Consider the following 13,970-nt stretch of genomic DNA (forward strand, 5'->3'; position numbering starts at 1 on the left):
AATTCGGAGAACTTTGGCAAGCTCAGGTTTTGCTGATTCGCACATCCATATATGTGTGCTGCCCCCACTTCCTCCACCCCTGACCTACCCATGTTGATGGGGAAGGTCTGAAGAGAAGGTGTAACTGTGCTTGGCTGAACATGGCCACAGTCCTCTTGGCGATCGGGAACCCTGCACAAGCAGGCTTCCCAATTGCACAGAGTAGTGTAACTGCATTCAGCTGAATGTGATTATGGCCTCTTTTAGGATCGTCCCCGTCAATATAGGGAGGTTGAGGTGGAGGAGACATATCTGCATGTGCATCCCTATGTCCCTTCCATGTTTAGAAGTTCATAACGCCTGTGGAGGGCTTCTCTCTATAGATGCAGTAGCCATCTGTACGGATAACACCACCAATACATATAATATTGGGATCAACAGTAGAAGACTTTTCAAAGTTTGTTGTTTGTTTTGAATGCTCATTTGTAAAAGTGGCCACATGAATTTTGACACATCTCTGGATTCATGCCGAGCAAGCCAAGAAAAGATTGGTTTAATAAGCATTCCTGTGAACGTACATCTATTAGGAAGTGCTGCCACTCTTGACCATGGTTAAGTCTACAGATGACTTACTGTTGGTTTCAAGACTTTCACAAAGTTCAGTTTTGACCTCGCCATTTGGTCTATCATTTCCTTTTTGGATCAGCTTGCTTTGCATCGTGGCTGCTGTGACAACAGCCTTGAAACTCCGCTTCCTTTTTTGAACATTTTGCTCTGGATGAAAAATGATAATATAAACCTTGGGCATGTAGAGCATGCCCAGAGACACAGAAGCACTTAAACTCATGGATACTGTAAGTGTTGTTGTCTGGATGTACATCTAGGAAAGAGAAAACAGGACACAATAAGAAGCATTAGTGTCAGCCAGGCTTGTAGAAAACATGAAGGCAAAGACAGTAGCTACCTTTAAAATACTCACCCTGCACAGCTTCTTATTGGAAACCTGTGACAGCACACCTTTAATAGTTTTATTTATTATTTATTTATTGCATTTATATCCTGCCTTTTTGCCCCTTGCAAGGAAACCAAGGTGGCTTACATTATCCTGCTCCTCCTCTCCATTTTATCCTCACAACAGCAACCCTGTGAGGTAGGTTGGGCTGAGAGTCTGTGACTGGCCCAAAGTCACCCAGTGAGCTTCCATGGCCAAGTGGGATTTAGAACCCGGATCTCCCAGCTCCCAGTCCTACACTTCAGCCACTACACCACACTTATAGACTCTAAAAGACAGAGCTAATGCAGTAGAGTAGTATTTTCCAGATAGACTGCAACTTCCATGGTGGGGATGATGGGAGTTGCAGTCTAATGCATCTGGAAAAACAGGCTGGGGAAGGCTGGGTTAGAGTACCGGTCTAGGAAGGCCCAGGTTCAAATGCCCAAGGCCATAAAGCTCACATGACGATGTTCTGCAAGTCACTATCTCTCTGCCTAACATACCTCACAGGGTTGTTGTGAAGATAAAATGGGGAGGAGGAAGAACCATGAACACAGTTTTGAACTCCTTGGAAAAAAGGCAGGCTGTAGATGTAATAAATAAATAGATATATAAACAAATCTGCACAATGGTACTCTTAAACTAATACATGATAGAATAGTTGGATTCAGATTCAGCTCTATTGAAAACTAAATTATATTTACAATGTAATGGAATAGGAAATGTAAGATCATAAATCTTATATGCGCTTTCCACTTTTTTAAATCAAGAACTATATCTTTAGGGATGTACGAAATATTCACCTGGCTCCGCGCCAGGGCATCTGCGGTGGGGGGGAGGCGCTCCGTCCCTCCCCCTGGAATCCTCCCCAGCCAGCTCTGCTCTGCAGCGGCTCCATGGAGCTGCCAGCTAGGGCCGGGTGCAGCCAGAGTTACGGCCGCAGTCAGGCTGCTGCAACCGCAAATGGCAGCCATCACAGCAGCTACCATTTGCATCCTTGCAAGCAGCCGTGATAGGCTACGTAAGTATTTACATAGCCTATCACAGCAAAGAGCAGGGATGCAAATGGCAGCCGCTATGCCATTTGCGCCCTTGCTCTTTGCTGTGATAGGCTATGTAAGTATTTACATAGCCTAACACGGTAAAGGCAGCCATCACGTAGCCTATCATGGCAAAGAGCAGGGGCGCAAATGGCTTAGAACCTGCCATTTGCGTCTCTTCTCTATGCCATGAGAATTCTCATGTAAATACTTAGGGAGCCTATCACAGCTGCAAGAACGCAAATGGTGGCCGCAGCAGCCTGGCTGCGGCCGGCTGGGAGACCAGCTGGAGCCGCCACCGCCGGAGCTGCCACCGCATCCGCCCCAGGTATGTTCTGTCCCAGGGGGATTCTGCGGGGTGGCGGGGGGTGGGAGGCCATTCCGCCATGGATTCTGGGGGGGCAGATTCTAAACAATCCGGCCTCACTGGAATCTGTGGCGGAATTCTCTGACATCCCTATATATCTTATCTTATACTTGTATTTATGCTCCACCAATATAATAACCATTAGTCACTATGAACTGATGAATGCAGAAATAGTATCATGCAGTGAACCTCTTTCACATAGACCAGAAAGACAGTTCTCCCACGCTGCCTTTAATTATGGTACGTTGTCTCTCACTAACAAGTGGGTGGGAGAGGCAGCCCTATCATTAAAATCTACTTTTCCTACAAATAATAAAGTATGTAACAGCTTTATTTTGAAATAATGAACAAGTGCATCTGATCTGGGCTAAAAACAGCTGACACACCAGTGCTAGACTGGTATCATCTATTCAATAAACCAGTATTTCTAGAAGAATCTGTTACTTGGTAATGCACCAGTACATGGAACAATGTTCAGATGGCAATATGCTCAGCACAAAATTGAGTTTCAGAAATTGTGAATTTAGTCTTTGATTCCTAGAACCACCAGAAAACGAGTTTCTCCACACTAGAACTGAAGAGATAATTTTCAAATGAAATTTCTAACAAAGATATTGTTAGAAACACTTCCAGAAACCATGGATGTTACAGATTGGGAATCAGAATGTGAGGAAACCATTTGGAACAAATCTTGTTTATGGCACGAATAGAATTTCCCCTTAAAACCCATTGCTTTACTCTGCAGCACAACAACTGGTATGCTGACACGTTATTTCCCACTGTACTTGCTGAGGAAAAATAATAGTGCTACCTTGATTCATTTTGTGCGTGTATGCGCATGTGTGCATGCATACACGTGCATTGAAAGTGAGGCCATATTAGAATAGGTCTTGCTCTAAAGCTGTGCACTCCATTTCATTCATCCCTCCTTATTTTCAAGCTGTATTTCCAGGTGACCAGGCATATCTTATAACCACTGCTACAGTAAAACTTTACTCAGTTCATCCTGGATCACTCTCTAGGTTTGCCACTGTGTGCCCATATTCAAATAGCAGTTTTAAGCAACACAATTCTGTTCTGACAATTATTATTCACAGCAAGAATTTATGGAGTGTCTTACTATAGCCCTGCATGACTTAAGCAAACTCTCTTTGAATTTCTATATGCCTGAACACGGATAAAGAGGGTGACAACAAAAAGCCATTTTGTGTGCTAATTGATAGACACTTGCAGATTTTCCATCTTGTCTGCTGTGCTTTTAGCACAGCCAACGCTAGCACATTAACCCAAAACTATGCTATAAAGATTATCTCGGTAATAATGCTATTGCCAAGCCTTCAGCCCAAATGCTTTACTAGAGCCAATGCTCTCTGTAAATTAGGTTCTAGCAGAAAACAAAAGATGAAGAAAGGTCTGCTTTAACCTCAATAATAGCACATTTTGTAACGCCCTTAACTGAAAAAAATTCTTTGTTCCCATTTCACATTTTGTCCTTAGAGACTACAGATAAACATTACCCTCATTTTCAGTACTGTTTTGCAGAACGTGTTACAAATTTGCTTAAGTGGTATGAATTCTTACCATGGAGCCATTCCACAGAGCATCTGTGAAACTGAAACATCTGCAAGATTATAGTGGAAAAGCCATCTGTGTCCTGTATGACCCCACAGTCTACCTTGCACCACTTGTGAAAGATGCAGTGTAATCCTACCCATATCTGCCCATCCATGAACCCTATGTCTGAGACGTACTCCCAGCATGTACAGGACTGCACCCTTACAGTAGAATCCTATCTATGTTTACTCAGAAGTAAGTTCCATTGAATTCAACTGGGGTTACTACCAAGTAGGTGTGCTCAGAATTGTAGCTTTAGGCTGTGTATCATTGCCTTTAATAGCAAGTTCACATGGTGGAGTGCCTATCAGTTTGAAAGCAAAAACATGAGCATCCGAAAAGAAGGTAGTGGCTTCTACATGGTCACAAGATTTCCTAAGTATGGAGAATACAATCCTATCCATGTTTAGACAGGAAAAAAAAAAATTCCAACCACTCCAAGCATTCTCCAGCCAGCTATGCCGGGGAATGCTGGGAGTTGTGGGACCTTTTATGTCTAAACATATATAGGATTACACCTGGAGGGAGCAATCCTATATGGATCGACAGCCGCCTCCAAACCCAGGGGCAACCACCTATCAAGTTCAGGGCAGGAGGAGCGGATCGTCTCCATGCTCCTGCTGCAATGCTTTCATGGCTAGACAGACAATTTCGGCTGTCTAGCTGCAGGACCTCGGAGTGCAGGGTGAGGAGGCCAGACAACACATACAAAGTGTTGTACTGGCACTTCCAACCACCCTGCCCTGGCCCACCCCCAGGAATGCTCCAATTCCGCTGCTCCACAGTACCCTTACGAGTGCAGAGTGTGGGGCCGATCCACACCACCTGTGAGGCAGCGCAGGAGGGAGTGGAGGTTGGTTCTCCAGGAACCGACCAATCCTATGACCATCTAGCTGCTGACCAGCAGCCATAGGATTGAACCCTAAATGGCATTAAAAATTCCCTCTTCCTGAAGGAATCTGTGAATTTTGGTAAGTTCTTAAACAATGAACTGAAGGAACTTCTCACCCAACCAAATTCAATACATACAGCTATTCCTAGCATGGACAGGACCATGTTGTACCTGCCTAGGGATGGTGGGGAATTCCACCATGGACCCCTATGAGGCCAGATTCCAAAGAATCTGGCCTCCGGAGTCCGTGGCAGAATGGGGCACTCACCTCCACCTCCCTCCAGAATGCATCCAGGCTGGCTCCTCCATGCAGCGATCCTGCGGAGCCGGCCACCATTGCCGTGCCGTATTACTGGGCTAACTCCAGACACAAATGGCTTCCATTTGCGGCCGTAAAGCTGTTGTTGTTGTTCAGTCATTAAGTCATGTCCGACTCTTTGTGACCCCATGGACCATAGCACACCAGGCCTTCCTGTCCTCCACTCTCTCCCGGAGTGTGTTCAAATTCACATTCATTGCATCGGTGATGCTATCTAGCCATCTCATCCTCTGCCGTCCCCTTCTCCTTTTGCCTTTGATCTTTCCCAGCAGCAGGGTCTTTTCCAGTGAGTTTTCTCTTCGCATTAGGTGGCCAAAATATTTGAGCTTCAGCTTCAGCATCTGTCCTTCCAATGAGCACTCAGGGTTGATTTCCTTTAGCATTGACTGATTTGACCTTCCTGCAGTCCAGGGGACTCGTAGGAGTCTTCTCCAGCACCACAGTTCGAAAGCACCAGTTCTTTGGCACTCAGCCTTCCTTATAGTCCAGCTCTCACAGCCATACATTACTACTGGGAAAACCATAGCTTTGATTAGACGGACCTTTGTCGGCAAGGTGATGTCTCTGCTTCTTACTATGCTGTCTAGGTTTGCCATAGCTTTCCTCCCAAGGAGCAAGCGTCTTTTAATTTCATGGCTACAGTCACCGTCTGCGGTGATCTTGGAGCCCAAGAAAGTAAAATCTGTCACTGATTCCATTTCTTCCCCTTCTATATGCCAGGAAGTGATGGGGCCAGATGCCACAATCTTCATTTTTTTAATGTTGAGTTTCAAACCAGCTTTTGCACTCTCCACTTCCACCCTCAACAAGAGGCTCTTTAGACCCCCTTCACTTTCTGCCATTAGGGTGGTATCATCTGCCTATCTGAGGTTGCTGATAATTCTCCCGGCAATCTTAATTCTGACCTGTGAGTCATCCACCCTGGTGTTTCTTATGATGTACTCTACATATAAGTTAAATAAGCAGGGCAACAATATACAGCCTTGTCGTACTCCTTTCCCAATTTGGAACCAATTGGTTGTTCCATGTCCGGTTCTTACTGTTGCTTCTTGACCCTCGTACAGGTTTCTCAGGAGACAGGTAAGGTGGTCTGGTACTCCCATCTCCTGAAGAATTTACCACAGTTTGTTGTGATCTACACAATCAAAGGCTTTAGCATAATCAATGCAGCAGAAACAGATGTTTTTCTGGAATTCTCTTGCTTTCGCCATGATCCAGAATGTTGGCGATTTGATCTCTAGTTCCTCTGCCTCTTCAAAACCCAGCTTATACTTCCGGTAGTTCTTGGCAGGAGTGCAAGAAAGCCACTTACCTGGTCTCGCAGCTTGCTTCACGGCGGAGGGGAGGCGCTTCGCTGCTCCCCCCGAAGTTCAGGCCGGGGGGTGGAGGCTTCCTGCCTCGCCCGGCCGAAATTCAGGCCGGGGAGGAGGCGCCTCGCCCAGCCACGAAATTTTTTTTTTAAAGTCACCCGTGATAGGCTACGTGACGATTTACATAGCCTATCATGTCTGACTTTGCAAATCTAGCTGTGATAGGCTATGTTAATCGTCACGTAGCCTATCACGGGGGCGTTTTTTTTTTTTTTTACTTTTATTGGAATGGCAGCGGCGGCAGCCGGTCGAAAGACCGGCTGCCGCCTCTGCCCCTGTCGAGGACCTGACGAACCACCGCCGGGACCCGCCGCCGGGAGGGACATTCGGGAAAGGTAAGTCCCGTCCCAGGGGGGGCGGGGGGCAGGGGGGGCGGAGAATTTCTCCCCGAAACTACTTCGGGGGGCCAAACACGTTGGCACTCGGCCCCCTGAAGTTTCGGGGAGAAATTCTCCCCCATCCCTAGTTCTCGGTTCGCATACTGCTGAAGCCTAGCTCGTAGGATTTTGAGCATCACCTTGCTGGCATGTGAAATGAGCACAATTGTACGGTAGTCTGAACACTCTTTGGCATTGCCCTTCTTTGGAACTGGAATATAAACTGACCTTTTCCAGTCTTGTGGCCACTGCTGAGTGTTCCAAATGTGTTGGCATATTGAGTGCAGCACTTTCACAGCATCATCTTTTAGGATTTTAAATAGCTCAGCTGGAATACTGTCATCTCCGCTAGCTTTGTTGTTAGTAATCCTTCCTAAGGCCCACTTGACTTCACTCTCGAGGATGTCTGGCTCAAGTTCAGTGATCACACTCTCATGGCTATCAGGGACATTCAGATCTTTCCTGTATAGTTCTTCTATGTATTCTTTCCACCTCTTCTTAATCTCATCTGCTTCTTTTAGGTCCCTGCCTTCTTTGTCCTTTATCATGCCCATCTTTGCACAAAACGTTCCCTTGAGATCTCCGATTTTCTTGAAAAGATCTCTAGTCTTTCCCATTCTATTGTTTTCCTCGATTTCTTTGCATTGTTCATTTAAGAAGGCCTTCTTGTCTCTCCTTGCTATTCTCTGGAACTCTGCATCCAGTTAGATATATCTTCCCCTTTCTCCCTTGCTTTTCGCTTCCCTTCTTTCCTCAGCTACTTGTAAAGCCTCATCAGACAGCCACTTGGCTTTCTTGCATTTCTTTTTCTATGGGATGGATTGAGTTGCTGCCTCCTGAACACTGTTACAGACTTCCATCCATAGTTCCTCAGGCACTCTGTCAATCAGGTCTAATCCCTTAAATCTATTCCTCACCTCCACTGTATATTCATAAGGCATATGTTTTAGGTCATACCTGAACGGTTTAGTTGTTTTCACTACGTTCTTCAATTTAAGCTGAAATTTTGCAATAAGAGGCTCATGATCTGAGCCACAGTCAGCTCCAGATCTTGTTTTTACTGACTGTATAGAGCTTCTCCATCTTTGGCTGCAAAGGACATAATCAATCTGATTTCGATATTGACCATCTGGTGATGTCCATGTGTAGAGTCGTCTCTTGTGCTGTTGGAAAAGAGTATTTGCTATGATCAGCGTGTTCTCTTGGCAAAACTCTATTAGCCTTTGTCCTGCTTCATTTTGTAGGGATGTCAGAGAATTTCACCACGAATCTCAGAATCCACGAAATCGGTGGCGGAACGGTCTGCCCCCCCGCCCCCTCCCCAGGGTGGGACTTACCTTGGGCAGATCTTCCTGGCGGCGGCGGCTCCGGCAGCGGTTTGGCGGTGGTTCGGCAGTGGGGGCAGCTGTGGCGGCCGGTCTTCCGACCAGCAGCCGCCGCCACCATTTCCAGTTAAACAAAAACAAAAACAAAAAAAGTGATAGGCTACATAAAGATTTACATAGCCTATCATAGCTAGATTTTTAAAAAACACCGTGATAGGCTACGTAAATGTTTACGTAGCCTATCATGGCTGATTTAAAAGAAAAAGAAAAAAACGTAGACGCTACGCTATTTGCGCTCCCCTTATTTTTGCCGTCTTAGTCTATGTAAATGTTTACGTAGACTAAGATGTGCCAAAATAAGGAACACAAATGGCGGCGCCCATGGGCGCCATTTGCGTACACGCGCTTTTTTTCTTTTAAATCAGCCGTGATAGGCTACATAAACATTTACGTAGCCTATCACGCCTGACTGCAGGGACGCAAATGGCGGCGGCTACGGCCACTTCCATTTGCGTCCCTGCTAGCCAGCAGCCGGATGTCTGCAGAATCCGTGCGGAGCGGAGCCGGCCGGCCAGAATTTCGGGGGGGGGGAGGGACGGAGCGCTTCCCCCCCCCCACGAATGTCACCCTTCGAAAAGGTAAGTGAGTTTCGTACATCCCTATCATTTTGTACACCAAGGCCATGCTTGCCTGTTATCCTGGTGATTTCTTGACTTCCTACTTTAGCATTCCAATCCCCTATGATGAAAAGGACATCTTTTTTTGGTGTTAGTTCTAGAAGATGTTGTAGGTCTTCACAGAACCGATCAACCTCAACTTCTTCAGCATCAGTGGTTGGGGCATAGACTTGAATTACTGTGATGTTGAATGGTTTGCCTTGGATTCCTACTGAGATCATTCTATCATTTTTGAGACTGTACCCCAGCACTGCTTTTCCCACCCTTTTGTCGACTATGAGTGCTACTCCATTTCTTCTAAGGGATTCTTGCCCACAGTAGTAGATATGATGGTCACCTGAATTAAATTCGCCCATGCTTGTCCATTTTAGTTTGCTGATTCCCAAGATGTCGATGTTCAATCTTGCCATCTAATGTTTGACCACCTCCAGCTTACCTTGATTCATTGATCTTACATTCCAGGTTCCTAAACAATATTGTTTAGGGATGGCGGAGAATTTCTCCCCGAAACTTCGGGGGGCCGAGCGCCAACGTGTTCGGCCCCCCGAAGTAGTTTCGGGGAGAAATTCTCCGCACCCCCCCTCCCCCCGCCCCCCCAGGACGGGCCTTACCTTTCCCGAATGTCCCTCCCGGCGGCAGTTCGTTGGGTGTTCGTCAGGGGCGGGAGCGGCAGCCGGTCATTCAACCGGCTGCCGCTGCCGCCATTCCAATAAAAGAAAAAAAACCGCCCCTGTGATAGGCTACGTGACAATTAACGTAGCCTATCACAGCTAGATTTGCAAAGTCAGCCGTGATAGGCTACGTAAATCGTCACGTAGCCTATCACGGGTGACTTAAAAAAAAAAAAGCGTGTACGGCTAATGGCGGCCCCCATAGGGAGCCGCCATTCACGTTCCTTATTTGGTCACTGTAGTCTATGTAAAGGTTTACGTAGACTACAGTGACCAAATAAGGAACGTGAATGGCGGCTCCCTATGGGGGCTGCCATTTGCGTACGTGCTTTTTTTTTTTAAGTCACCCGTGATAGGCTACGTGACGATTTACGTAGCCTATCATGGCTGACTTTGCAGATCTAGCCGTGATAGACTACGTTAATCGTCACGTAGCCTATCACGGGGGCATTTTTTTTTTTACTTTTTATTTCGCAGCCGGGCGAGGCGAGGCACTTCCTCCCCGGCCTGAATTTCGGCCGGGCGAGGCGGGAAGCCTCCCCCCCCTGCCTGAATTTCGGCCGGGCGAGGTGGGAAGCCTCCCCCCCGAGCCTGAACTTCGCGGGGAGAGCAGCGAAGCACCTCCCCCCCACCGCAAAAAGCTGCGAGACCAGGTAAGTGACTTTCGTGCACCCCTAATATTGTTCTTTACAGCATCAGATTTTCTTTTCACCACCAGACACATCCACAGCTGAGTGTCCTTTCAGCTTTGGCCCAGCCACTTCACTCTTTCTGGCGCTTCTTGGCAATTCCCTCTGCTCTTCCCCAGTAGTATATTGGACACCTTCTAACTTGAGGGGCTCATCTTCTGGCATCATATATTTTAGCCTTGTGATACGTTCCACAGCATTTTCTTGGCAAGAATACTGGAGTGGGTTGCCATTTCCTTCTCCAGTGGACCACATTTCGTCAGAACTCTCCACCATGACCTGTCCATCTTGGGTGGCCCTGCACGGCATAGCTTATGGCTTCACTGAGTTACGCAAGCCCCTTCACCACAACAAGGCAGTGATCCATTTGCGGCCGTAAAGCTGTTAGATTAACCTAAATGCAGCCGTTTATGGCTGCATTTAGGTTAATCTAACAGCTTTACGGCCGCAAATGGCATCCACTACGCCATTTGCATCCTTGTTTTTTCACGCGATAGGCTACGCAAATATCTACGTAAATATAATTTGTGTAGCCTATTGCGTGAAAAAACAGGGACACCAATGGCGTAGTGGACACCATTTGCCACCGTAAAGCTGTTAGATTAACCTAAAAGCTTTACGGCCGCAAATGGTACAGTGAACTGCATTTGCGTCCGGAGTTAGCCCCGCGATATGGCACGGCAATGGCGGCCAGCTATATTGCCAGTGATGTGGACCCGGCTGGCCAGCTCTGCAGGATTGCCACAGAGCAGAGCCAGCCCGGATGGATTCTGGGGGGAGGGAGGGATTGCCTCCCCCCAAGGGCAGATTCCCACCCGGACCAGCAGGTTGGGAATCCACCCATCCCTATACCTGCCTGCTATATAGCTGGAAGAAAAAAGAGATGGCAACCCTAATTCATCACCACAATGCAGCTGAAGACAAAGGATTCAGAACTAGTCTTTTAAGAGCTAATCACTGAAATCCCTCTGGCTGGCTGGCTGGCTGGCTCTCTTAGTTTTGCTTTCTTCCTCATTCACTTTTTTTTTTTTAATCCCAAATACTTTTCATATGATTTATGGAAAAATGTTAAAGTTGGGCAAGTTTTAATAAACTAAACAAAATTCTCACCCATCCCTGAGCTTGGAGCCCTATAGCAAAGAGCCTAAGGCCAAACTACACTATCTTTCGTCCTGACACTGTAACGTCTGGCTCACTTACACAGCAGAAGATGCACTCCCCAACTCACTGTCCTTACACTATTTCTTCTTCAATATTTTGTTTTTTTCCCCAAAAAACCTATATTTATGACAGGTGTTTCACTAACTGAAGTTTCTGTGCTCTCTGAAGTCATGTGTTATTATAATTATAATGTGATATTATAATTCTTATCAGAGTGGCATTACAGCAATGTAATATTTCCCCACTCTCTCTCTCACCATTGTCTGCCTCTTCATCCTCCCATCGGCGTGCAACCATCCTAGGGATGGGGGAGAATTTCTCCCCGAAACTTCGGGGGGCCGAGCGCCAACGCATTCGGTCCTCCGAAGGTTGGGGGAGAAATTCTCCCCCCCGCCCCCCCCCCCCGGGATGGGACTTACCTTTTACGAATGTCACTCCCGGCGGCGGGTCCCGGCGGTGGTTCGGCAGGTCTTCATCAGGGGCGGGGGCGGCAGCCAGTCTTTCAACCAGCTGCCGCCGCCGCCATTACAAGAAAAGTTAAAAAAAAAACAAAAACGCCCCTGTGATAGGCTACGTAATGATTAACGTAGCCTATCATGGCTAGATTTGCAAAGTCAGCTTTGAAAAAAAAGAAAAAAAAAGCGCGTACGCAAATGGCGGCCCCCATAGGGAGCCGCCATTCGCGTTCCTTATTTGGTCCCTGTAGCCTACGTAAAGATTTACGTAGACTACGGCGAAAATAAGGGAACGCTATTTGAGTTGCCCTTATTTTTGCCGTAGTCTACGTTAATCTTTACGTAGACTACAGGGACCAAATAAGAAACGCAAATGGCGGCTCCCTATGGGGGCCGCCATTAGCGTACGTGCTTTTTTTTTTTTTAAGTCACCCGTGATAGGCTATGTGACGATTAACGTAGCCTATCACGGCTGACTTTGCAGATCTAGCCATGATAGGCTACGTAAATCGTTACGTAGCCTATCACGGGGCTTTTTTTTTTTTTTTTTTACTTTTCTTTTGAAGTTCGCGGCTGGGGAGACGGGTTGCTTCTCCCCGGCCTGAATTTCGGCCGGGCGAGGCGGGAAGCCTCCCCCCCGGCCTGAATTTCGGCCGGGCGAGGTGGGAAGACACCCCCCCCCTTGCATGAACTTCGGGGGGAGAAGCGAAGCGCCTCCCCCCCACCGCGAAAAAAGCTGCAGGATAAGGTAAGTGACTTTCGTACATCCCTAAACCATCCCTATCTCCCAGCTGCTATCAGCTAGGGATGTCGGAGAATTTCTCCACGAATGTCCGAGAGGCCAAATGCCAATGCATTCGGCCCCCCGAAATTGGTGGAGAAACGGTCCGCCCCCCCGCCCCCCCCGGAATGGGACTTACCTTTGTCGAATGTTCCTGGCGCTGGTGGCTCCCGGCGGCGGTTTGGCGGCGGTTCAGCGGCGGCCGCAGCTGGTCTTCTGACCGGCTGCCACCACCGCCATTTCCAAGTAAAAAAAAAACAAACAACAAACGTGATAGGCTACATAAAGATTTACATAGCCTATCACGGCTAGATTTTCAAAAAACACCATGATAGGCTACGTAAATCCTTACGTAGCCTATCACGGCTGACTTTGGGGGAAAAAAAAGCATGTATGCAAATGGCGGTGCCCATGGGTGCCGCCATTTGCGTTCCTTATTTGGGCACGTGTAGTCTACGTAAACATTTATGTAGACTACGCGAAAATAAGGGCAACGCAAATAGCATTGCCCTCATTTTCGCCGTAGTCTACGTAACTGTTTACGTAGACTACACGTGCCCAAATAAGGAATCAAATGGCAGCGCCCATGGGTGCTGCCATTTGCATACGCTTTTTTTTTTCTCCAAAGTCAGCCGTGATACGCTACGTAAAGGTTTACGTAGCCTATCATGGCTGACTGCAGGGACGCAAACGGCCGCGGCTACGGCCGCTGCCATTTGCGTCCCGGCAGGTGATGAGATTCGCAGCTGGAGGGACGGGGCGCCTCCCCCCCAGCCAGAATTTCAGCCGGAGGGACGGGGGCGCCTCCCCCCCGGCCAGAATTTCGGGGGGAGGGATGGAGCGCCTCCCCCCACTGCGAAGCAAGCTGCAGGACCAGGTAAGGGACTTTCGTCCATCCCTACTATCAGCTCCGAGCCAGGAAAGCCCACCACAGCCTTACCTCTCTGAAGGACAGGGGCTATCTAGGGGGTGGGAGCTAATCATGGCAGGGAGATAGGGATGGCTGCATATTGGCAAGGCAGGGCAGGAAGTTTTTCCCCACCCACCACCATAAACCCCATTTCCACAAATTTCCATTGTAATGTGCAGAAATAACAGTCATAATTTGTAGCCTGCTTGATTATTTTGTACCTGACAGAAGAAACCAACACTGTGTTTTAGGCTTTTTCATTATCTTGCATAGTAAGTGGTTTTATGAGTTCCTTCCTTGGAACAAGCGATTAGACATCATTAAGTCTGATCTCGGAAGCTAAGCAGGG

At 47.5% G+C, this 13,970-nt stretch overlaps 1 protein-coding gene across 1 annotated transcript in view; it reads right to left on the minus strand.

The window, feature by feature from the left end:
• Positions 1 to 562: 562 nt before the first annotated feature.
• The window catches only part of GRM8 (glutamate metabotropic receptor 8), an 832,708-nt gene continuing 819,300 nt past the window's right edge, over positions 563 to 13,970 (minus strand). The window contains exon 9 of the mRNA XM_084810899.1: positions 563 to 859. Coding sequence (XP_084667025.1) covers positions 563 to 859 — 297 coding nt within the window. The remainder of the gene's footprint in view (positions 860 to 13,970) is intronic.

Source organism: Heloderma suspectum, chromosome 7 (genome assembly GCF_057233095.1).
Source record: "Heloderma suspectum isolate Gila_16-S chromosome 7, 16-S_ref, whole genome shotgun sequence".
NCBI classification, from domain to species: Eukaryota; Metazoa; Chordata; class Lepidosauria; order Squamata; family Helodermatidae; genus Heloderma; species Heloderma suspectum.